The sequence below is a fragment of the Plecotus auritus genome (genome assembly GCF_963455305.1).
Source record: "Plecotus auritus genome assembly, chromosome: 8".
Taxonomy (NCBI): domain Eukaryota; kingdom Metazoa; phylum Chordata; class Mammalia; order Chiroptera; family Vespertilionidae; genus Plecotus; species Plecotus auritus.
This window is the reverse complement of record NC_137782.1, coordinates 167,434,065-167,458,349: the sequence shown is the minus strand read 5'-3', so window position 1 is coordinate 167,458,349 and position 24,285 is coordinate 167,434,065. Positions and strand designations below refer to the sequence as shown.

The window sequence follows — 24,285 nt, the reverse complement described above, 5'->3', positions numbered from 1 at the left end:
CTGGCCCCCTGGCTCTGGACGTGACTGCCCTCCATCTGACCCAGGTCTGAGCTGCTCCAGCAGGTCTGAGTCACCCCTCCCGCCAGTGGCTTTTTGCCCCTCTGGCTGGGTTCTTGGACACCCTGGATGCTGTGCCCCAGCAGGGTGGGTGGGTTGGAGGTCGCGGCACTCACCTGCCCGGGCACCTGCTGTGATCATCAGCAGCAGCAGCGCCAGCAGCGCGGGGCCTGATGGGCCCATGGCCGACCTGGGCCTGCTACCTCCCGGCACCTCGCAGGCTGGGCCTGGCCTCAGGACGCTCGCTGGTTCCACACGCAGGGGTCCACGCAGGCAGATCTCCGTGCTGAGGTGAACAGGTGAGAATGCGCTCCCTGAGTCGGCACCCTATTTATATGAGGCCGCCCGCCCAGCTTTTGGAACGCCCAGAGAACTACAAAAGGTCCAAAGGGCAGCCTCCAGGCCTGTTTGCTTTTCCAGGGCTCCTCTCAGAACCTGAGGAGGGGCCTGTGGCGAGGGGGCTCAGCTGGGACCCAGACAGAGCCACACCGGCCTTTCCTCCGGCGGGCTGGTCCTCTCCCCGGGGGGTCTCAGAGGGTGAGGCCGTGGGGACAGTGGGCTGGCATCTGAGAAGCCTTCCCGGCCCAGCAGGGCCTTCAGATGACCAGGCCCTGGGGCCAGCCCACCCCAGCTCCCTGGTCCCACTTTGTAGCCCACTGGGGAGGCAGCCCTTCACCGCCTCTTGGTGGAGACATTTTCCTCTCCATTCTTTCCCATTGGGGTGGATTTTGGGTTGATAGGGCACCCCTAATCCCGATAGGGACCCGTGGCTGTGGTTATCTGCTCAGGATTCAGATCATGGGAAGGCAGCAGAGAGAAAGGGGAAGGAGGGAGGTCTGGCGAGTAACTGACCCAAAGTTACCCTGAGGGGCCTGAAGTCACCCTGAGGACCAAGGAAGTCATAGTCACAGCAGGAGCCAGGTGCCCAAATCGTCCAGAACCCCTCGTGAAGTGTGTGGGGGGGTCTCCCCACTCCCCATTCCACACCCTCCAGAGCCCACCCCTTGGGCAGAGTCTTCTGGGCAAATTGAGGGGAGGAGCCTGGGTTTCTTCCAGAGATGGGGAGTCTGGAAAGGAGAAGTAGAGTAGTGGACGGGACATGCCATGTTCCTCCCAAACATCCGGGAACCTTGTCCGCAGGACCTTTCCCACAGGAGACTTTCCCAAGGCGCCCCTCCTCTCCCTAGCTGTAGAGCATCAGGCTCAGTACAGATTGCTGAGGACTGGCCGTGTCCACAAGGCACCTCCAATGTGGTTGGGGAGACAAGGTGGGTAAACAGGAAACTGCTGGTGAGCCATGGAGGTAGGCTGTGAGCAGGGCAGAATGGTGCGGGTATGCCTGCTGGCAGAGCGGGCGTGGAGGGGCCATGAAGAGAGAGTGTGGACTAAGGAATACCCAAAGCACCTATCACAGAGTCACTACTTGCTAAAATGTGTTGTTTCTGTGCCATATCCGGATGTAACCAGTAATTGTGAAGCTGTTTAAATCTTCCGGTGGCAGGACCGATGATTCCAGAAGAGTCATATTCTGAAACAGTAATAGTGTACAAAGACCACGATGTGGGCCTTATTCCCAGCCTCAGGGCTCCTCTCTTCTCCTCATTCATGTACCGTATTGTTGTGTTTAACACAAACCCCTGTGGGCAGCTACGCTCCCTTCAATGGTCAGTTGCTTTGCATCCATGGTATATCCATATTGTGAAAGGGGGATATTACGAAGGTCTCAACCCAAGCAATATCCCCCTTTTACAATATGAAAATTGGAAAGGAGAAGCAAAGTAGTGGACGGGACATGCCATGTTCCTCCCCAACATCCGGGAACCTTGTCCGCAGGACCTTTCCCACAGGAGACTTTCCCAAGGCGCCCCTCCTCTCCCTAGCTGCAGAGAATCAGGCTCAGTACAGATTGCTGAGGACTGGCCGTGTCCACAAGGCACCTCCAATGTGGTTGGGGAGACAAGATGGGTAAACAGGAAACTGCTGGTGAGCCATGGAGGTAGGCTGTGAGCAGGGCAGAATGGTGTGGGTATGCCTGCTGGCAGAGCGGGCGTGGAGGGGCCATGAAGAGAGAGTGTGGACTAAGGAATACCCAAAGCACCTATCACAGAGTCACTACTTGCTAAAATGTGTTGTTTCTGTGCCATATCCGGATGTAACCAGTAATTGTGAAGCTGTTTAAATCTTCCGGTGGCAGGACCGATGATTCCAGAAGAGTCATATTCTGAAACAGTAATAGTGTACAAAGACCACGATGTGGGCCTTATTCCCAGCCTCAGGGCTCCTCTCTTCTCCTCATTCATGTACCGTATTGTTGTGTTTAACACAAACCCCTGTGGGCAGCTACGCTCCCTTCAATGGTCAGTTGCTTTGCATCCATGGTATATCCATATTGTGAAAGGGGGATATTACGAAGGTCTCAACCCAAGCAATATCCCCCTTTTACAATATGAAAATTGGAAAGGAGAAGCAAAGTAGTGGACGGGACATGCCATGTTCCTCCCCAACATCCGGGAACCTTGTCCGCAGGACCTTTCCCACAGGAGACTTTCCCAAGGCGCCCCTCCTCTCTCTAGCTGCAGAGAATCAGGCTCAGTACAGATTGCTGAGGACTGGCCGTGTCCACAAGGCACCTCCAATCTGGTTGGGGAGACAAGGTGGGCAAACAGGAAACTGCTGGTGAGCCATGGAGGTAGGCTGTGAGCAGGGCCTACGCCACTGAACTGTGAAGGTGCTGGAGAAACCAATCACTCCAAAATGCCATTTCTCCGAGCATTAAAAAAATTTTTTTAAATAAAATTTTTCTTTTTACTTACAGCTTACACTCAATATTATTTTGTATTAGTCTCAGGTGAATTCTCTGAGCATTAAAACACCCCACACACTTAAGTGGGCTGACTTGCCAAAGAAGGAGCTGCTATATTTTAGGAAATGTCTCTTTAAGGAGAACGGGTGCGTCACAGAGAAACCAGATGGAGATGGCTAACTCCAATTTACCAGCACAATCCAGGCTTTCTCTGTTGGGAACAGATGGAGTCGCTGTCCTAGAGTCAGCATCAACAGACAAACGTGGTTTTTATGATTTGGGAATAAAAAATGAATCTGGTAACTTGGGTGCAGGGAAAACTTGTGGGATGTCTGGCTCTCCCTGAGTTGACTGTCATCTCTAAAGGAGAAAGCCTGGAGACTGGGGTGATCCCTTTCTTTCTCCGATTTCCTCTGGAAGTCACCCTGTGCCGGGCCTCTATGCTCATTCTCAAGTACACCGGCACCACAGCACATGTTGAATTGTTGAGTTGAACTTGAGCAGACTCACAAAAACACGGTAAGGCTTAGTGCATAGATTTTTCTTAAATTACAAAATCCACCTGGATCCTTTTTCAAAAGCGATTTGAAAATTTAGTTTTATTTGGGACCACAGATATCACCCTTCATCCTTTCCCTTTAAGTAGAACATTTCTCAATTCCCTCTCCTAATAATGTTTTAAGTTTCAAGACTATAGACCAGTTTTCATGGAGACCTCACATTGAATGAAGAGTCAGAAAATCTTCCAGTATAAGTTACTCATTGAACAGAGAGAATACTAGTTCATAGAGGTCAGCTTTATGTAAAGGAAACCAGTGTCAAGAAGACCTGGAATTGAATCCTGGCTGGGTTTCTTGTGAGGTCTAAAACCTTGGGCAAGTGACTTCACCAGCCTGGGTCTCTTTTTCATCATCCCTAAAACAGAATTAAAAAGATCTACCTTCCCCATAGGATTTTTTTGTGAGAATGAAATGAAACAATTATGTAAATAGTTGCGTTGGTAGCATGATGCCTGGCAAATAAAAGATCCTCAATAAATGGTAACTGCTACCTCTTATTATGTGTGTGTTAGAGAGGAAGTGCATTTCAGGGTACCAATTGGAGCTAGTTAACCACAACTTATATGAACACAGGCTAATAGGACAAAAATAGGAAATTAGTGCTGAAGGAAGGGATCAGAAGCAAAATAGGGCATTCAGGAGGGCCATGGATAGCTGTGGCTGCTGCTGTACTTGAGACACCATTTGTCTCTGCTGATGCCTAACATTTCTGGGTATTTGAAATCACTGTTTTCTTGTGGGGAAAGGAAGTCTTGCTCTAGCAGACAGACTAGTGACTCCGGCAGAGACACACTCTGCTGTCACAAAGCTAATCTCAGTGAGTGGCTATGGCTTATCAGCTCATGAATGCAAAGTCCCATGGGGTGAACCATCAGTCTGAGTAATTACAGAGCTCTGGGTACCCATTAGAAAGCAGCCTGGCCAGTGGAATTTCAAGGAATTGGATAATGCGGACTAAAGCAGTGATGGCTTCTGGAAGGGAGACTATGCATTCTGTTTATCTGAAGATGACCAGAAGGGTCCTGGCCAAGTCTAGGAAACTGTGGATGCTATATGAAAGGCCCCTCAGAAGCCCACTTTCTGAGTTCAGTGTTGTTCTCATACTGAAATAAGTGCTTGGTACATAGTTTGGTGAATACAAATCAATGAATTGATGCCTTTCACATACCCCATGGCTACCAGGATACTTATGTACAGTGACCATGATGCTAAATAAAACAAGGGTAACCGATTTGATACAAAGTACCTCCAGCTATGCTGCTCAGAACACTCATTTGGCAAATAGGGACGAATATTGACAACGATTAATTAGTCTATCTCTTTTCTGCTTATGATGGCATTGTAATTGCAAATGATGCCCAGGAGCTGGAAATCTCATCTACTTCAAGAATTGTAGATGGAACTATGCCCAGTGTGGCCTGTACATGCCAATCACTCACACACACACACACACACACACACACACACACACACACACACACACACACACCAGAACTGTCAAGAAAAAACAGGGCATTCATGTGAATGGCACAGGTGAGAGATGGTGGAATGGGCCAGTGTCAACCAAATGGATGATGTACTTCCTGTGAGGAGGGGAAAAGAAACCTTCCTACTCCGCCATTCTGCTATCCAAGAGCCAAGGTCAGAATGTTGAGCAGCAGTTCCTTCTGGGGGAAAGAGGCCCGAAGTCAGCACTGTCCATGTGCACTCCTGTGGGATGAAGTATCACTTCCTTGACGATGCAGAGCGCATCCACCCAGCCCCACCTACTGTGAGGAGCCTTTCACTCGTCCAGCCCAGTTAGACCTCCGGGCCTCTGACCCTGATCTCCTATCAGTTTCTATATAGGGCAACGGACCCCAGAGGGCCTTTAGACAAACTGTCTATTGTTGCCCTGAACTTACATTTTTCTCCAGTAATATGACTTAATTTTTCACCTGTTTACATAGTACTTTGACAACCAGAGAGATAAGCTTGGAGAGCAAGAATGGTATGCAGTTTTCACCTTTGTATCCTTCTCCCCTCTCCCTCACCAACACCTCTTCCAGGCTAGGCAGATAGTAGCTAAGGAGTAAACCCTGTAATTATAATGTGGGATGGTCCTTGTGAGATAGGTTTGCTTTACACGTTTATAGCTTAATGTAGGATGTATGGTGAATTTGAATCAGTATGAGAGGGGGCAACATTTATAAACTAGGATCATAAACTCTAAGACTCTGAGTGTTGGTTCCATCTGTATGATGAGTGGACAGGACTAGATGACCTCTTACACCCATTGTAACACTGACTACTTTGATTCTATGAGGACGTGGTAATTTTAAAAAAGGCATAAATTATATGGGGTTCAAGCCTCAGGGCAGTTAGGGGCTGAGAATTCAGAACCATTAAGCAGGATGGGTTTTCCAGGAGGTGATCCACCTCTACAAAGACATACTGCCTGAGAAATAGAACACTCTAACCACTGAGCAACACTGGTCAGGGTAGTCAATTACTCTTTATCCATTTGTATGTGTGTATGTATTTTTTTTAGTTTGTTTGTGTGTTGTTGTTTTGTTTGTTTGTTTTTAGTTTTCTTTATATTATCATAGGATGAAGAACCAGAAAGAACTACCCTCAAAAGACTGAGACCAGTGCTCATGATAAATGGCTGGCTGGCTGGATAAACAAGCCTTGCCATTCCTAGGACCACTGATTCTCTTTAAGGATTTAAGGAGCCCCTGAGCCTTCTGTCCTCTGAGAGCTTACCAAAAAGTAAAGGGGCATGAATACGCATCTCAGCTAGGAATGAGTGCCCATAAAGCACCCAAGGGGGGGGTCTACACAGCTAGACCGCATTGGTCTAAAGTGCTCATAGGGGCTCTGGAGGAGGTGAGACGTGAGCAGGATCTTGGTTGATGGGCAGGATTTGCGAAATTGGGTTGGGTGGCACCACTGAAGAGCAATGGCGGGAAGCTGAGACTGTGTTTGACATGTTTGACAGCCTGTAGCCCAGCCAGTCAGCTGAGTCCGTGGACATGGAGAAGGTGAAGAAAACTCGGATGAGGACTGGGAGAGAGCATACTTCACTGTGCCTGGGCTGTGGAAAGGACTTTTTGGCTAATTCCATCTTTGTTTAACTATGGGTTACTGTATAAACTGCATCTTATATATTCAGCATAATATTTAGCACATATGGCATGAAAACTCTAGATTGTATAGAAGGCCATGGGTATTGGGCTGAACCTCTTGGTCCAGAGCTGTGAAGGGAAATGGAGGAGGGACAGTGTCAGACATGGAGAGGACCTGAGAGACTGACTCTAGATATTAGAGAAATGGAGGTCTTGACAGCCTGCGGGTTTCCCCCCATGAAAATAAATGGAGGTAGGGCAAGAACTTGGGTCTTCTAGTTTAAAATATAGAATATTCATTCTACCTTAATAGCACTAAATCTACGTTGACGACATAAAATTCCTTGGAGATTGCTTTCTGAAGATGATGAATCCTTGACACAGACTCACCTTGTAATTTACTAGTCATTAAAAGTGAAAAACTTAATTGATTTTGTGTGGGTTTGTATTCAGAATAAATATTGCTATGTAACTGGTTATGTAGAATCACAGATTCTCAGGGCCTCAAAGGGCCATTAATGTCATTGAATCCAACTCATCTCCCAATATAAGGGTTCCATCAATCTGAGAGTACCTGGCCACCCATTAGCAGGCTACCTAACTGGTAGAATTTTGTGAAATTAGGTAATGCTCTAGTGAGCATAGCAATTAAGAGTTCCTAAAAGGGAAACTTCACTTGCTTATCAATATATAGATGGCCAGATGGGTCTTGTATATAAATAGCAATGCTTTGTGGTCATATCTCAGGTTCCTTCTATTTCTGTCCCCCATCCAGGTCACAGACCATCCATTATAGGAAGAGCTGGGAAAGGTATCTACTTTGGAATAGAAGTTATTAGCATGGGGAGGAGGAAGGAGTCAGGCCACCCCCAGAACTCAGTCAGCTTTGGTTACTAAAGCAGAAGTGGGGGTAGAAACATGTACCAATTAGTTCCAGGGGCTCCTTCTCTTTCTTTTTTAATGGCAACATTTAGCTTTTAATAAAGTCATTAAAAAATAATGGCCACCTTTAGTTGTTCTATGGTCAACCCTGGAAAGGGACTTCTTTTAAAAATAGTTTTATTGAGAAAAAATTAATATCATAAAATGTACCCCTTTAAAGTGAAAAATGTAATGGTTTTTAGTATATTCACAGGATTGTACAACCATTATCACAATTAATTTTGGAACATTTTTATCACCTCAAAAAGAAATCTTGTACCAATTAGACATCACTTCCTAAACTCCCTCATTCCCCCAAATCAAAGCACGGATATACACTCTGTCTCTATAGAGTTGTCTATGCTAGACCTTTTATACAAATGGGATCACACAGTGTGTAGCCTTTTGTGATAGGCTTTTTTCACTTAGCGTAATGTTTTCCAGAGTCATCCATATTGTAGCATTTCATTCCTCTTTAATGCCAATCAATATTCCATAGAATAGATATAGCACAGTGTAATCTATTCATAAATGATGGTATTTGTGTTGCTTCCATTTCATAGCTATTTTGAATGATGCTGTTGTGAACATTTGTGTACAGTTTTTTGCATGGATATGTGTTTTCATTTCTTGTGGTTATATGCCTAAGAGTGAAATTGCTAGGTAATATGGTAATTCTATGTATAATTATTTGAGCAACTGCCAGACTGTTTTCCAAAATGACTGTACCATTTTACACTCTCACCACCAGTGTTTAAAGGTTTCAATCTCTTCATATCCTTGCTAACACTTGTTATTATTTGTCTTTTTCATTATAGTCTTCCTAGTGGGTGTGAAGTGATATCTCATGATGGCTAATGATGTTGGGCATCTTTTTGTGTTCTTATTGGCAATTTGTATATCTCTTTTGGGGAAATGTCTATTCAAATCCTTTGAGTTTTGAACTTTTTAATTGAGTTGTTTTTACTTTTTATTAAGTTGTAAGAGTTCTTTATATATTCTACATATGTTTCTTATCAGATATATAATTTTCAAGTATTTTCTTTCATTCTGTGTGTTGTCTTTTCACTTAAAAATATTTTTATTGATTTCAGAGAGAAGGGAGAGGGAGAGATAGAAACATCAATGATGAGAGAGAATCATTGATCAGCAGCCTTCTGTACGCGCCCCCACGGGGGATTGAGCCCGCAACCCAGGCCTGACTGGGAATCAAACTGTGACCTCCTGGTTCATAGGTCAATGCTCAACCACTGAGCCACACTAGCCTGGCTCTTTTCACTTTCTTGATGGTGTTCTTTGAAGAACAAAAGTTTTTAATTTTGATGAAGTCCACTTTACTTATATTTTCTTTTGTTACTTGTTCTTTGATGTCATATCTAAACGTATTGCCTAAAACAAGGTCAAGAACATTTATTCCTATACTAGAGGCTTGGTGCACGAAATTCGTGCACGGGGGGGGGGGTGTCCCTCAGCCCGGCCTGCACCCTCTCCAATCTGGGACCCCTTGGGGGATGTTCGACTGCTGGTTTAGGCCCAATCCCTGCACCCCTAACTGCCCTGATTGCCCCTAACTGCCCTCTCCTGCTGGCCTGATCACCCCTAAACCAGCAGTCAGACATCCTTCTCACAATCTGGCACTGCTGGCTCCTAACTGCTCACCTGCCTGCCTGATCGTCCCTAACCCCTCTGCCTGCCTGCCTGATTGCCTATAACCACCTCTGCCTGCCTGCCTGATCTCCCCTAATCCCTCTGCTGCCTGCCCGATCACCCCTAACAGCCCTCCCCTGCTGGCCTGATCACCCCTAACCACCTCTGCCTTGACCCCCGGCCACTGTGGCTTTGTCCGGAAGAAGGACCGGACAACCGGAAGATGTCCGGTCTATCCGGTATAATTAGCATATTACCCTTTTATTAATATAGATTTTCTTCCAGGAGGTTTATAGTTTTAGACCTTATGTTTATGTCTATGCTCTATTAATTTTTGTGAATGGAAGATTCCTTTTGAGCCTTGTTTTTAGACATTTCCAGGTTCCATGAGCCTGCGCATAGCCACAAGTAACCTCTTCTGCCTCCCTGCTAACAGGGTGTGACCTCTTCCCATGTGAGGATGACATCAGTCCTCTTGCTCAATGAGCAGGGTCAGTCCCTTATCAGGGCACTGCACCTCCTGGGTGCTTTCCAGCCAGTGACCAGTCACATAGAGCTGAGAGCCACAGTCACTGAGGGGCCAGGCCCTGAGCCCTTGTCTTTTCAGAAGGACAAAAAGGGTGTTCTCGGTCTCTGAGTCTGCTTTTTGGAGTGCATTGTCCTCTGATGACCATTCTTTTTTTTTCCTTTGGAGAGTATGCAGTGGTTGAGACATGAAGCTCCCCTGCACCCAAAACAGCTCACTATGTTTTACAAGCAAATATATACAAAACTAGTAATAATTAAATAAAGTGACATCAAACATCTTAGAATGGTTGCTTTGGGGTGAAGTGGAGAACAGGAGTTGGGAGTAGTGATGTGGAGTCAGGGTGGGGGATAAACAAACAAACAACAACAACAAAATGAGATAGGGCCTTCACACTTCACATGGTAACTGTGTGACAGGTGCTGGGGAGGGTGAGCAGTCATCCCTCTGCTCAGTCATGTCGTTGCAAATATTTGTTAAAAACCCATTTTTTATTAAGCACCAAAAATGTACCAATCATTGTGATAACTAAATTTCATAGATGGTCTCATTTACTATTCAAAAGACAAAACCTACAAAATAGATATTTTAAGCCCATTTCCTACCAATAAGGAAGCCAGGGCTGCATTCTGCATTACTCACCCAGTTCTAATGTCTTCATTATGCAAGTACAGGCAGCTAGAAAAGATGATTATGGGTGTGTCAGAGGATCAAATAAACCGCGTCAGGTTGCATCTCAGTGATTCTGAGCATCCACACACTGGTTACCCTCTACCTGGGGAAATAAGTCAGTGTTATATTAACAAGAGCTGCCATTGCACATTGTTGTAAGGTTTGGTAGGGCTTGGGTATTCATTATTTCTTTTAATCCTTTTAATAATACCGTGAGTTTAAGGTATATATCACAGGTGAGACACCAGAGGCTTCCTGGAGTTAAGTGGCTTTCAGGATCACCTGGCATCATAACTAACTGAGCTAGAGCTCATTCTCAGCCATTCCGTGGTTTATACTCCACCAACCTGAATCTCAATGAGAGCATTAGGAAATCCAGATCTCTAAATCTGGCTTATTTTTCCCATTTTTTTTTTTTTTATAGAAAAAAGGCCTGGGGTTCTGAGCCTGAGCTGGCTCTCAGAGAGGATACTAAGAGAGACAAAATGAAAATACCATAGAAATACTGCCGCCAGAGGAGGGGGTTAGTGGCTAAGTGGCATTTGGTGAGGTATGCCTTTGTTAACATCCAGACTTCTGAGGAAATGTGATTAGGGAAAAAGCACAGATGTGCCGAGACACCTGTGCTTGCTGCTCTTTGGATGAGGTCTTAACATAAATGCTGTTCATTGTTATTTTCCCCTTCCAAATGCCTGCATGCATTTTCTTCAAGTAGGTAAACAAGAAGCTGGCTCAGACACCTCAGTTATTTTTCCATTCTTATCCTGCACAGCATGATCTTGGCATGGGTAATCCTACTGGATTGACACACTGCCTCACTCCCAGAAAATACCTCCAGGAGTGAGTCAGTGTGAAATGATGTCTGTCCCCTCATTCCAGACCAGGTCTTGGGACTAGAGTCCTTGGCAGAACACTCGCCGGCAGCGTTCTCCATCACTGCTGACCCCCATGCACAGCTAAAGGCCATTTATGTGACTTAATTTGGACAACTCCAGTATAAAATGGTAAATTGAGGCAATTAATTTAGATCCATCTATTCTTCTTGACTCTTAGACCTTTTTTACCTAACCATGTTAGTTGAAAATGGTGATGGATGTTTGAATTGCCCAGAGAATTACTGGTTCTCACTTCATTGATAACAGAGCTGTGTCTCCTTGTTAGAGGGCAGATAAGCTATATTCTCCCTCAGTGCTCAGAGCAGCTAGCTAGACCCTCCCCAAGAGGAGGGAGGTGGAGCGGTGGGAGACTCAGATAACTCCAGCAGCTTCCGCCCATCCCACTGATGAGTGGATCCCTGTCTTTAGGGCAGAGAGCAGCTGCTCCTCGTTCATCCCTCTGGAAATTCTTCCCTTCCTAAAATTCTTCCAGAATTGTGTGTGGGACTTTCTTCATCTCCCAGTCTCTCCCACCACTTCTCTCCCCCTCACTCTCGCTCTTGTTACCAAATCTCAGCCCTAATCTCCACTTCCTCTGTTAAGGTTGTCTATACTATTCTTCTCTTCCTTCACATTTTCTTTATCATCTCCACCATTCTGGTACCAAATTGAAATGATTTATTTTTAAATTAAGTTATGAGCCATGATTCAGACCCATGTGGAATATGCCACAGTGACTGCTAACGTAGCCTGTGTATTAGTGATTTCTATGGTCTGTCTGGCCTTTGTGTCATAAGAAATTCCTTTTGACTCTCCACTTCATAAGACATTGTTCTGCTCTGAGCAATAGCACAGGGTCGTTTCAATTGCTTTTTATGATTCAGTAATAAGATATGCTTTTCACTCTGGTACAATTCTTTGGGCTTTCTATGATTGTTTGTTTCTTGGTTACTCCTCACCTGAAGATATTTTCCCATTGGTTTTTAGAGAGAGTAGAAGGCATGGGGAGAGACAGAGAGAAATATTGATGTGAGAGAGACACATGGATTGGTTGCCTCCTGCACATGCCCAGATCAGGGCCCAGGGCCAGGGATTGAACCTGCAAGCCCTTGACCAGAATTGAACTCAGGACCTTTTAGTCTACAGGTCAACACTCTATCCACTGAGCCAAACCAGCTAGGGCAAGTTCTTTGGGATTTAGAAAAATAGTTTAGAATTGGGAAGTATAAATGTTCTGGTACATGGACCACCAGCTCACATCCTTAGCAAAGAACCTATCAATTCATGCCAATGAAACATAAAGCTATGAAGGGAAGAATATATTTCTTGTAACTCAACTACCTGAAAAATGTTACTGGGCCAATTCTAATAATCTTTCCCATTATCACTTAAATATGTATTTGAAATGCAGCCTCATAATCTAAATGGATATTTTTAAATTGTTGTATTAAATTTTTACTGGTCATAAAGTTCTCTGATATTATTTTCTATTATCTTAGCAGCCAACCAGAGGTTATTCTTTACAATTTATTCTATGTAGCTCTCCAAAATCAACATTACATAACTAAAGTTACATGGTATGGTTAACTATGAACTTTCCCTACCCTTTAGTATTTCATCAAAATAATTACGCAGCTGTGATTTAGAATATTGGACAGAATGAATAGAGGATAACCTACATTTTCTGCATCAGAACGTTTTCACTTGTTGTCAGACTGCTGCTTTTAAGAGTGAGTGAATTAATTTTGCTAGTATTAAGTCTCTGTAAGAAACTTATTATTCTAAAAAATTAGGTATTTTCATGCAAAGAGAAAGAAGCAATCTCAATTTAAGTTTGGAATAAACCTTTCCACCTCAGCTTTATTGAGGTATACTTGACAAATAAAATTTAAGATATTGAAAGTGTACAATGTGAAAATTTGCTATATGTATGCATTTAACTAACATACCCATCACCTCATATGTTTTCCTTTCTTTTTTGTCAGCACATTTACATTCTCTGTTCTTAGCAAATTACAATACAGCGTCATCAACTATAGTCATGTTATACATTAGATCCTCAGAAATAATTCATCTTATAACTGAAAGTTTATTCCCCTTTACTAACCTCTTCCTTCATCCCCCATCCCATGGAAATTACTTTTCTACTGTCTGTTTCTATGAGTTCAAAATTTTTTAAAGAAAATATTTCACATACAAGGGATCCTATGAAGAATTTGTCTGGCTTATTTCACTTAGTATACAATGCCATCCAAGTTCAACCATGTTGTCATAAGGGACAGGACTTCTTTCCATTTAAGGCTGAATGATATTTTATTATATGTATGCCACATCTTTACCTATTTTTCCATTGATGGACACATAGGTCGTTTCCATTCCTTGGTTATTGTGAATGATGCTGCAATGGCCACTGGAGTGCAGGTATCTCTTTGAGATACTGATTTTATTTCCTTTGGATATGTACCCAGAAGTGGAATTTCTGGATTATATGGGAGTTCTATTTTTAACTTCTTGAGGAAAGAAATACTTCATACTATTTTCCACAGTGGCTTTCCCACCAACAGTACTCAACAGTTCTCTTTTCTTCATCTCTTTGCTAGCACTTATCTCTTGTCTTTCTTTAATTAGGAGGTGATATCTCATCATGGTTTTATTTTTTACTTTTTTCATTTATGGTTTGCATTTAACATTATTTTGTATTAGTTTCAGGCGTACAGCATGGGAAATGAATGTTCTTTAAACTAAGGAAAGCTACAAGCTGTGAAATTAGGTCACAGTTAATCTTTTGATAAAAACACCCGAATTTAGATTACACAATTATGTAAAAGTTATTTAGTAATTTAAAGGACAATTTCTGCAGGTAAACTTTCCCCCCAGATCCTCAGCAATAAAGAAAAAAAGAGCCCTAGATGGTTTGGTTCAGTGGATAGAGCATCGGCCTGTGGACTGAAGGGTCCCTGTTTTGATTCCAGTCAAGAGCACATGCCCAGGTTGTGGGCTCCGTCCCCCGTAGGGGGTGTGCAGGAGGCAGCTTATCAATGATTCTTTCTCATCATTGATGTTTCTCTCTCTCTCTCCCTCTCCCTTCTTTTCTGAAATAAATCAATATATATTAAAAAAGAAAAAAAATATCTCTTCCACAACAATAGCAAAGAAAAATTACCCCATTTGAAATTACCCATTTTAGATTTGCTTAGATTTAATTTTTAGAAATCAGAATGTATACACACAATGCAATCAAATAACAATTAGCTAACTGGGACTCTGAATTTCATTATGCCAACTCAAAAAGAAACATCCTGGCCCAACTGGATATATTATAACCACCCCAGTCCTTTCTCTCTAAATTGTCGACAACAGTAATCATGGTGACAGAACCCACCATGGGGCAATTCCTGTTCCTCATCCTGGTGACAGAAACAGTGGGAATGGCTGCATTTCACAAGTTGACTACCATTGAGTTACTGGATGTGAACATGTTACTAAATAGGGCAGACTCTGGAATACTTGCACAAGTGTTATAGAGTGCAGTGACTATATTTTCAGGAAATGAGGGTCAGCCCTTAGCTTTGGTTAAAGCACTTCTGATTGACCCTCTACACAGGAAGCATATTCCCACTGAGGAGATGATACTCTGGTCACTAGAATTTGCTAACTGACCACTTATTGAGTAGATGCTGGGCAGTCAACCAGAGAGAAGCCAGCTTCTGTTACTTAAAAGGCCTTCCCCTCATTTTTTTTTTTAAATCCAGGATTATAGGGCTATTCCTCTTCTTAATATGAGAATATATAAAAATCACAGTTGAGAAAACTCATCATTTCTGAAATGTTGGGACCACAGAGCCCTGCCCTTTGATGATCTGATAAAAGCTAGTATCCTCTTACTATAAAAATCTACAAATGTCCAGCAAATAATTCTGCACAGAACTTCACTCTTCAGGTCGTGAAGCCCCTGAAATCCATCTATAGAGCCCAACAACTCCTTAGTTAAGGTGCCTGCTGTGACAACTAAAGGGTCAGGCTCACACTTCATTCATCTCTGTATCTCTAAACTTCCTAGCTCAGTGACTGGCCTGGACTAAGTTTTTAGATCCTGTGGGGATATATAATTTACCAGGGGTTGAGGCTGGTGCTGTCACCATAGGGAGCTCCAGGGCACCAGTGTGAAACCGTCTAGAAACTCAGTGCTCTGGTGTCTGCCATCTCCAGAAGACATTCCCACCACTGCCGCCAGCCTATGCTCTCAGGAGAGAAGGATTCCTAAAGGCTGGCAAGGCGGGGCTGCACTCTGAGTGCTGGGTGTGGGTGCAATCAAGGGCAGGCACGACAACCCCAACCTGACTACACTGGGCAAGTCATGAGTGAGGTCACTGCTGTCAGTGACCATGATCTTAGAATATTAGAATATCATTGTTCTTCATTAAGTAGTACAGTTTTTCTAAAAAAATATATTTTTATTGATTTCAGAGAGAGAGAGAGACAGAAACATCAATGATGAGAGAGAATCACTCATAGGCTGCCTCCTGCACGCCCCTCACTGGGGATGTGAGGGATGAAGCTCGAAATCCAGGCATGTGCCCTGACCAGGAATCGAACCGTGACCTCCTGGTTCACAGGTCGACATTCAACCACTGAGTCATGCCATCTGGGCAAAAATACAATTTTAATGGCTCCTTTGTCACCAGAAAAATCTCTGGAGGAGCCAGAGAATCAGTGCACTGAGTCACAGGACTAGAACCAATTGTCTTGACAGAACATTTGTGCTTTGGAAAGAATACACACAGTGGCTTCAAATTAGGTTCCTGCTCTAGCCTTAGAATAAGGTCTTCCTCATGGTGAGGAGATTGTTGATTTGTGTGTGTGTGTGTGTGTGTGTGTAATAGGAAGGGGGGACAGAGAAGGAGGTCCCAAAGTGATGGGCTCTATCCATGCTTCAAGGGGTGTTCTGGGCGAGGCATCCTAAAGTCCATGTGACTTGGGCCATGACTTTAGCTCTGATTCAGAGCTGTCAGCATTGTCCCAGAAGACCCTCACCCCTTGCCTTATAGTGGAGCTGCACCCAGTCATGTAGGCAGGATGTGTCACCGATAGCTCCTGAGTGCAGAGGTCAAGCTTCTGTGAGAATGCCCTGACAGAAAAGGTTCACTTCAAGCACATGCATCAAGAACACAAATGTTGCAAGTCTCACATTACAGACTGGTCCACTCTCCATCTCTTGCCCTTTCCTGGCTTACAGTTACTGTATGTAGTAAATGGCCAGGGTCAAGGCTGAAAGAAGATGAGCCAAGGAAGAGAAAATCCAGGCTATCCAAACTTTTGGAAAGTGACCCATTCTAAGGAAATATTTTCTCATCACAGTATAATACTCACAGATCTATATATAATAGAGACAAAAGTTACCTGAAATAAAATGCCCATACTACATGTAATATACTCTGATATTTTCTATTCTGTTCCATTTAACAAAGAAAAAAAAGACCACCACCCATTAAACTGATTTCATGAGCCACCAGTGGTTGACAATTTGCAAAACACTGGCTTTTCTTATTGGGTTATATTGAACCTGACAAGTAATTCTACTCCATTTTTTTGTTGTTGTTGTTAAGTTTTATTTATTTTTTATTTTTTTTGTAAGAAATGTTTTAATAAAAATTTCATAGCTTAATTTTTACAATATCCTGTTGTACATAATTATTTTTTATTTTTAATAAATATTTATTGTTCAGATTATTACAGGTATTCCTCCTTTTTTCCCCCATAGCTCCCCTCCACCTGATTCCCCACCCCACCCCACCCCATGCCCTTACCCCCCCGCCACTGTCTTCATCCATAGGTGTAAGATTTTTGTCCAATCTCTTCCCGCACCCCTCACACCCCTTTCCCCCTGAGAATTGTCAGTCCACTCCCTTTATATGTCCCTGATTCTATTATATTCACCAGTCCATTCTGTTCTTCAGATTTTTTATTCACTTGATTTTTAGATTCACTTGTTGGTAGGTATGTATTTGATGTCATTTTGTTGTTCATAATTTTTATCTTTACCTTTTTCTTCTTCTTCCTCTTCTTAAAGAATACCCTTCAGCATTTCATGTAATCCTGGTTTGGTAGTGATGAACTCCTTTAGCTTTTTCTTGTCTGTGAAGCTCTTTATCTGACCTTCAACTCTGAATGATAGCTTTGCTGGGTAGAGTAATCTTGGTTGTAGGTTCTTGCTGTTCATCACTTTGAATATTTCTTGCCACTCCCTTCTGGCCTGTATAGTTTCTGTTGAGAAATCAGCTGACAGTCGTATGGGTACTCCCTTGTAGGTAACTAACCGTTTTTCTCTTGCTGCTTTCAAGATTCTCTCTTTATCTTTTGCCCTTGGCATTTTAATTATGATGTGTCTTGGTGTGGTCCTCTTTGGATTCCTCTTGTATGGGGTTCTGTGCACTTCCTGGACTTGTAAGTCCATTTCTTTCACTAGGTAGGGAAAGTTTTCTGTCATTATTTCTTCTAATAGGTTTTCAATATTTTGCTCTCTCTCTTCTTCTGGCACCCCAAAAATTCGGATGTTGGTATGCTTAAAGTTGTCCCAGAGGCTCCTTATACTATCTTCATATTTTTGGATTCTTTTTTCTTTTTGTTTTTCTGGTTGGGTGTTTTTTGTTTCCTCATATTTCAGATCTTTGGTTTGATTCTTGGGGTCCTTTGATCTACAGTTTAATTTCTGTATATTCTTTATTTCAGACAGTGTATGCTTAATTTCTGACTGGTCCTTTTCCATTTTTTTTTGGCCTTCTCTTTAAGGTCCATGAAGGTCTCACTAAGTTCCTTGGAGGTCTCATCAAGTTTCTTGGTGGTTTTTAGAAGATTCTTGAGTAACCTTATAAATGTGGTTCTGAACTCTGTGTCATCCAGTAGTTTGCTTTCCTCCATTTCTTTTATTCGTGACATGTTTCTTTGTCTCCGCATTTTGCTGCTTCCCTGTGTTGATGGAGTGGCTTTGTGTGGTAGGTGACCTATAGGAGCCAGTAGCTCAGCCTCCTCAATCACCTGAGGTGGACGCTCTTGGTACACCCCTTTGTGGGCTGAGTGCAAAGTCTTGGTGTAGTTAAGCCTTGATTGCTGTTGGTACACTGGGAGGAATTGACCTCCAGGCCAATTGGCTATGAGGACCTGCTTTGTCTATAATGGAAGAACTGCTGTGCTGGAGACACACTTATGGTGCAGGACTTGTTTCAGTGGGGCTTTGGTGCTCACTGAGTCTGCCTCTTGAATGTGTCACTTATGGATGTGAGGAATTGAAATCTGGTGTCTCACACTGACCACTAGGTACACTGGCTTCTGGATCTCCAATGGGGTGCAGGTCAGCTATTGTCTGAGGCCACCCAGCAGGAGCTACAGCGAGAACTACAGTTTTCTCCTCTTTGCTTAGAGTTTGGAGGTTTTGGAGCTGTCTGACCTGGGCTGCAAGTTTGCTATGTTAAGCTGCGATAGGGCAGGCCATTCATATGCTAAAGCCGCTGCTTGGAGTTTGGGTGGGTTTGTAGGTTGTGCAGGGCGGGGTCTCAGGGCATCACTAGGCTAGGGCGTGGAAAACAGTGATGGCTGCCAGTTAGTTGGCTCTGCGTCTCCGACCCGGTCCCCGCATCCCGCGCCCCAGCACAGTAAACAATTATTCCTGTGTGCAGCCCTGCAAGCAAGCCACTCTCACTTTCCAACCCGATGGCAGACAGTCCAGCTTCTCCCCGTAGGAGTTTGGGTCCCCCGCGTCTCCCCAGAAACTGGAGTTCGGAGTAATCGGGAGCTTGTCTCCCTTTGGGTTGAAAAAAGCAGCTCTCCCAGTCGCCCACTGCCAGCCCGATTCGCGTGCCTCCATACCTCAGCTTTTCCACGCTTGTGCACGTCTCAATGCTCTTTTCTCTTTCCTTCTAGTTGTAGAACTTCCACTCAGCCAGCTTTCCCGTGGTTCTGGGTGATAGACGTTTTGTCCTTTAGTTGTAGTTTTGAAATTGTTGTGCGAGGCAACAGTTTAGGTATTTACCTACGCCGCCATCTTGGATCCTCTCTTTCTACTCTATTTTGAATTCTCCTCTAAAAACCATAAAAATATTTTCTATCTATACATAATTTATATAACATCTAAAGCAAATCCTTACAACAATTCTAAACTGAGTTTCACAGTTAACAAGTGGTGACATTTAGAGCTATGACCAGTCTAAAGATTCCAAGTCAAGGGCTCTTCCCACTTTATCATGCTGCACCCATCATCTTATTAGTACATGTCTAGCCTAGTCAACTTGGTTGTAAGTGCCAAAAGGATCAGGAATGCACCTAATGCCTAATGCCATGCGGGGTACCCAGGAGGTCTTCAATGACTACCTGATAAGCAGGATGGTATAGTAATCTTGGTCAAAGGCCATTGTCTTGGTTTTGACATTGTACTTTAGGACATCTTTATGCTAAAACCTTATATAATACTTAGTAATCTTGCCTTTTATGAGGTATAATTACACTTCATGCATGATATCTAGATCTGAGATATTCTGTGAGCCATTATTTGGTGGGTTGTCACTTGGGAAACGTTTCCCAAGCTTGTAGGGCTCCTTTGTGGACAGATAGGAGGTACTGAGAGAGGGACACTGGCTCCTACCTGAGCATGGGCTTTTCCCAGAGTTCAGAGAGAGTTCCAGAAACCCCAATGAAAGCACAAGACAGGAAGGTTTTTGTTTCTGTTTGTTTTCCAAGCAGATTGTCTTCCTAAGGCTATAACTTGTTGGCCTGGAATTTACCAGACTCTGACTCTGTGATCAGTGATAAACTATCAAGAAAATGTCCCAATCTCTGCAATTTTGGGCCTCTCCAGCTAAATCCAGTGTCCTTGGGGAAACACAAACATCCATCCGTCCAAAGGTATATTCCATGTGCATGGGGAGGTAGGGCAAGGACCATTAGGCATGGAATAATCTGTTGAATGAATAAATGAGTATATAGGTGAAAAAATCAAAGTGTGAATAGATGCTATATATATGTATTTTTATATGCACTTTTATGAGGCTCTTTTCCTATGAGTGATTGGAAGGGAAAGGAAAGGAGGAGAGAGGAGTTGAGGGAGAAACGGGGAAAGTAAGAATGGGAAAAAAGAATGAGAGGGAAACATGGCTGGTAGGGCAGGAAGAAGGCCCAGCAACTCTGAATGTTGATCACCATCTTTGTTAGTTCTAGAATTATCTTTATCGTACCTACTACCATGTAAACTTTGTAGGACTCAAAGTACATGTTTCAGTTGATGGAAAGTTCCCTGTTTACTAATTCTTCGGGAACCAGTTGTAAAATGTGTTGAACCATCTCAGTATGTTCTTAGGTAAGGAATGGGAGGAAGCAGTGTTATGTAGCTTCCTAAATCCAGTTTCTGTGTAAGAACTAATCCAGGAAGCCTTCCCTAATATTAAATCAAACAGAACCCCATCTGTAGGAGGAACATAGATGATGTTGCAATGACAGGACTCACCTTTCAAACTCATGCTTGATAAGGTTTTAGGGAAAAGAGCAGCATTATGTCGAAAAGTCAGGTCAAAAGTCTCTCCACACATTGATTTCCCAATCCAGGTCCTGTGATATCAAGGAAAACAAAGGCCCTCCCTCCAAATGAAGCCATTAGCAAATATCTCTTTGCTCTCTGGGGAATTGTGTTCTCTCCCCAAACCTTTCTGCATTATCACTTTGTATTGAGATAAGAGTTTAATTTTTCAAGTCAAGTATTTGGAGTCAGAAGAGGCCAATGGTTCTGAGGGCAGAGCTGAAGGCTGTTGCTACCCTTGTTCATGCGGAAGCATTAAGAGGAAAAGCACAGCCGCTGATCTGACATTGGATCTGTCAGCAGCTACATAAGTTACATAACCTTTCTGTGCCACCTATGTGGAAGGGGGATAACATAGTTTTATCTCCTAGGAATAAATGAGTTAATACAGGTGATGCACTTCAAACAGTGCCTGAATGTAGCAGGCATTCAATAAGTCCTAGGTATTAATAGGATATGAGAAAAGAAGTATTTTTAAATGATTTTTTTTATTGAGTTTTAGAGAGAGGGAAAGTGGAGGGAGAGAGAGAAACATCAATGTGAGATCTGCTGCCTCCTGCACACGCCCCTTACTGGGTATTGAGCCTGCAACCCAGGCATGTGCCCTGACTGGGAAACCAGCGACCTTTTAGTGCATGGGTTGACACCTAACCAACAGAGCCATACCAGCCAGAGCAAGAAAAGAAATATTCATTTGCTAAGTTCACGCAGCCCGCTCTGAGTTAGGCTGTCTATGAAGGTGCAGAAAAGTAAGACACAGTCCTTGTCCTGAAAGGATTTCGGTTGAAACAGGAGCAGTGAGCTAGGCAGAAATAAAATTATACAATAATACGATCATTTATATATAAGGTGAAAAGTACTCATGAGGTTAGGCATCTTTTGCTAGATAACCAATCGAAAGTCCAGTGAAAGGGTATGATAAGGTTAGTACATTTATGAATGACTGAAATAAGTGAAGCTATGCAGGTTTGCTGCGAGTTGTGCCATGTGCAATGTTTGCTGTAGCTGGAAGTGCCAGAGACTTCAAATTTCTATAGTGCCTTTGTTTTTGTCTGCCTTGTTGTCTTTAGGAACTAAAAAAACAACAACTCCTCCGTAGAGTCGGGTTTGAAGTTAAGCTGTAATCCACTGTAATGTTAGAGCCCTGTTGGTGGGGTTGGGTTGGTGGCGGGAAGGGGTGTGATCTATAATTTTATGATTAAATCTCAGTGTTTTAGTGAGCCTGGGTCCCTGGGATGTATCTTTCACAAGTGGTTCTTAGACCCCTCCCCTCTTAGGTAAGGGCGAAGAGGTAGAGGGGACTGGAGGCAGGGCAAGGTGAATCTCCCAGGTGGGGTAAGGCTCTGGTAAACTTTCCCCTGGAGAGTAGGGCTTTGCTGTGGAGGATGCTCTGGACTTACCTCCTGCTGCAGACCATATACAGACATGAATCTAGATTTCTAACAGATCTTTTGGAAAAACACTCCCCCCCCCCACACACACACGTATTTTTCACAATTATTTTTAATTTGATATAAATGCATATATTTATTTTGTTAATAGCTGAAGTGTTATTTACAGTGAAATGAATGGTTCTTAAATGCACAGTTTGGTGAGTTCAGACAAATGCATAATCACTTACCCATATCAAGCTATAGAATATTTGCATCATTCCAGAAAGTTCCCTGGTGACCCTTCCCACTCAGTTCCTGCCCTCCTTCAGGCACTCACTTTTCTCGCTTCTGTCAGCATAGATTAGCTCTGCCTGTTTTAGAACTTTATGTTAATGGAAACACAGTGGGTATTCTTTTGTGTCTGGCTTTTTTTGCTTAGCCTAGCAGGGGTGGGCAAACTTTTTGACTCGAGGGCCACAGTGGGTTCTTAAACTGGACCGGAGGGCTGGAACAAAAGCATGGATGGAGTGTTTGTGTGAACTAATATACATTCAAAGTAAAGGAGCGGAGGGGAGAGCAAGAGAACCGGATAGAACAGCCGGATCCGGCCTGTGGGCCGTAGTTTGCCCACGGCTACTAATAAGGTTTACAGTTAGAATTTGGGGATTAGGGACCCAGCTCACTAAAGGGAAGTTACCCTAATAGGAAATTCTCATTATCACTGAGGTGACTGAATGCGGAGCAGAAAGAAGGCCCATGTGTAAAAGATCCCTGGTGTGTTCCCACCTCTTGGATACTTGGCCAACAAAGCCGAAGGCGCATTTTAGGTAAGCATTACAGGAACTGCCCTGGGGCCCAAGACCACTTGTCTTTGTACCCCATCAACACACCTTCCTGAACCCCTTCTTGTTTTTGAAATGGATCAGTGAAGAAATAGTTCCTTTCCATATCTTGGGGAGGGATTGTAATATGAAATATTTTTAAATTATTTTTTATTGACTTTTTAGAGAGAGGGGAAGGGAGGGAGAGAGAGAATCACCATACTTGGTAGGATGAGTCTGTTCCTGCCTCAGGGCTTAAGAAGAAAACTATGGAATATATTCTCCAACTTATAAAAAAAAAAAAAAAAGAGAAATCCCAGCTTAAACATGAAATCCTGAAATAGATTTCTTAACATCTGTTTCAATAGAAACCAGTCTGAGCAAATACTTTTTCCTTCCTTAAAACTGTGCTTATGCATCTGATGGTGCCGTGGACTGAATGTTTGTGTCCCCCTCCAAATGTATATATTGAAGCCCTACCCCTCAATGTGATGATATTTGGAGGTGGAGCCTTTGAGAGGTAATGAGGGTTACATGATGTCATGAGGATGGGATCCCATGATGGGATTAGTGCCCTTATAAGTAGAGATACTAGAGGGAATGCAGACTGGTGCAGCCACTGTGGAAAACAATTTGGAGTTTCCTCAAAAAATTAAAAATGGAACTACCATTTGACCCAGTGATCTCACTTCTAGGAATATATCCCAAGAACTCAGAGACCCCCATCAAAAGAATATATGCACCCCTATGTTCATAGCAGTGAAATTTACAATAGCTAAGACTTAGAAACAGCCCAAGTGTCCATCAGCAGATGAATGGATTAAAAAACAGGGGTACATCTCTATAATGGAATACTACGCAGCTGTAAAAAAGAACACTTACCATTTGCAACAGCATGGATGGACCTAGAGAGCATTATGCTAAAGCGAAATAAGCCCATCAGAGGAAGATAAGTATCACATGATCTCACTCATATGTGGAATCTAATGAACAACATAAACTGATGAACAAAAGCAGACCCAGAGACATAGAAACATCAAATAGACTGTCAAACCTCAGAGGGAAGGTAGGGGAAGATAGTGGGGGGAAGAGATCAATCAATGAACTCATATGCATATGTGCATAACCCATAGACACAGACAGTGGGTGGTAAAGGCTTGTGGGAGAGAGGGATGGGAGTGGGCAATTGGGAGGGGGGAAGGGACATATGTAATACTTTCAACAATAAAGATTTATATATATAAAAAAGAAGAGATACTAGAGAGCTCGCTTGCACTCTCTCTATGGGCACACAAAGAAGTAGTATGAGATGTTGGCTGCCTTCAAGTCAAGCAAAGAGGTCTTAAAATGAAACCACCTTG

General features: G+C 43.3%; 1 protein-coding gene across 1 annotated transcript in view; it reads right to left on the bottom strand.

Annotated features, from left to right (window-relative positions):
• APOB (apolipoprotein B) overlaps nucleotides 1–362 on the bottom strand; it is a 39,334-nt gene extending 38,972 nt beyond the window's left edge. Inside the window, exon 1 of the mRNA XM_080684673.1 lies at nucleotides 174–362. Within this exon, the coding sequence (XP_080540799.1) occupies nucleotides 174–240 (67 nt within the window). The 5' untranslated portion in view covers nucleotides 241–362. The remainder of the gene's footprint in view (nucleotides 1–173) is intronic.
• Nucleotides 363–24,285: the final 23,923 nt, after the last annotated feature.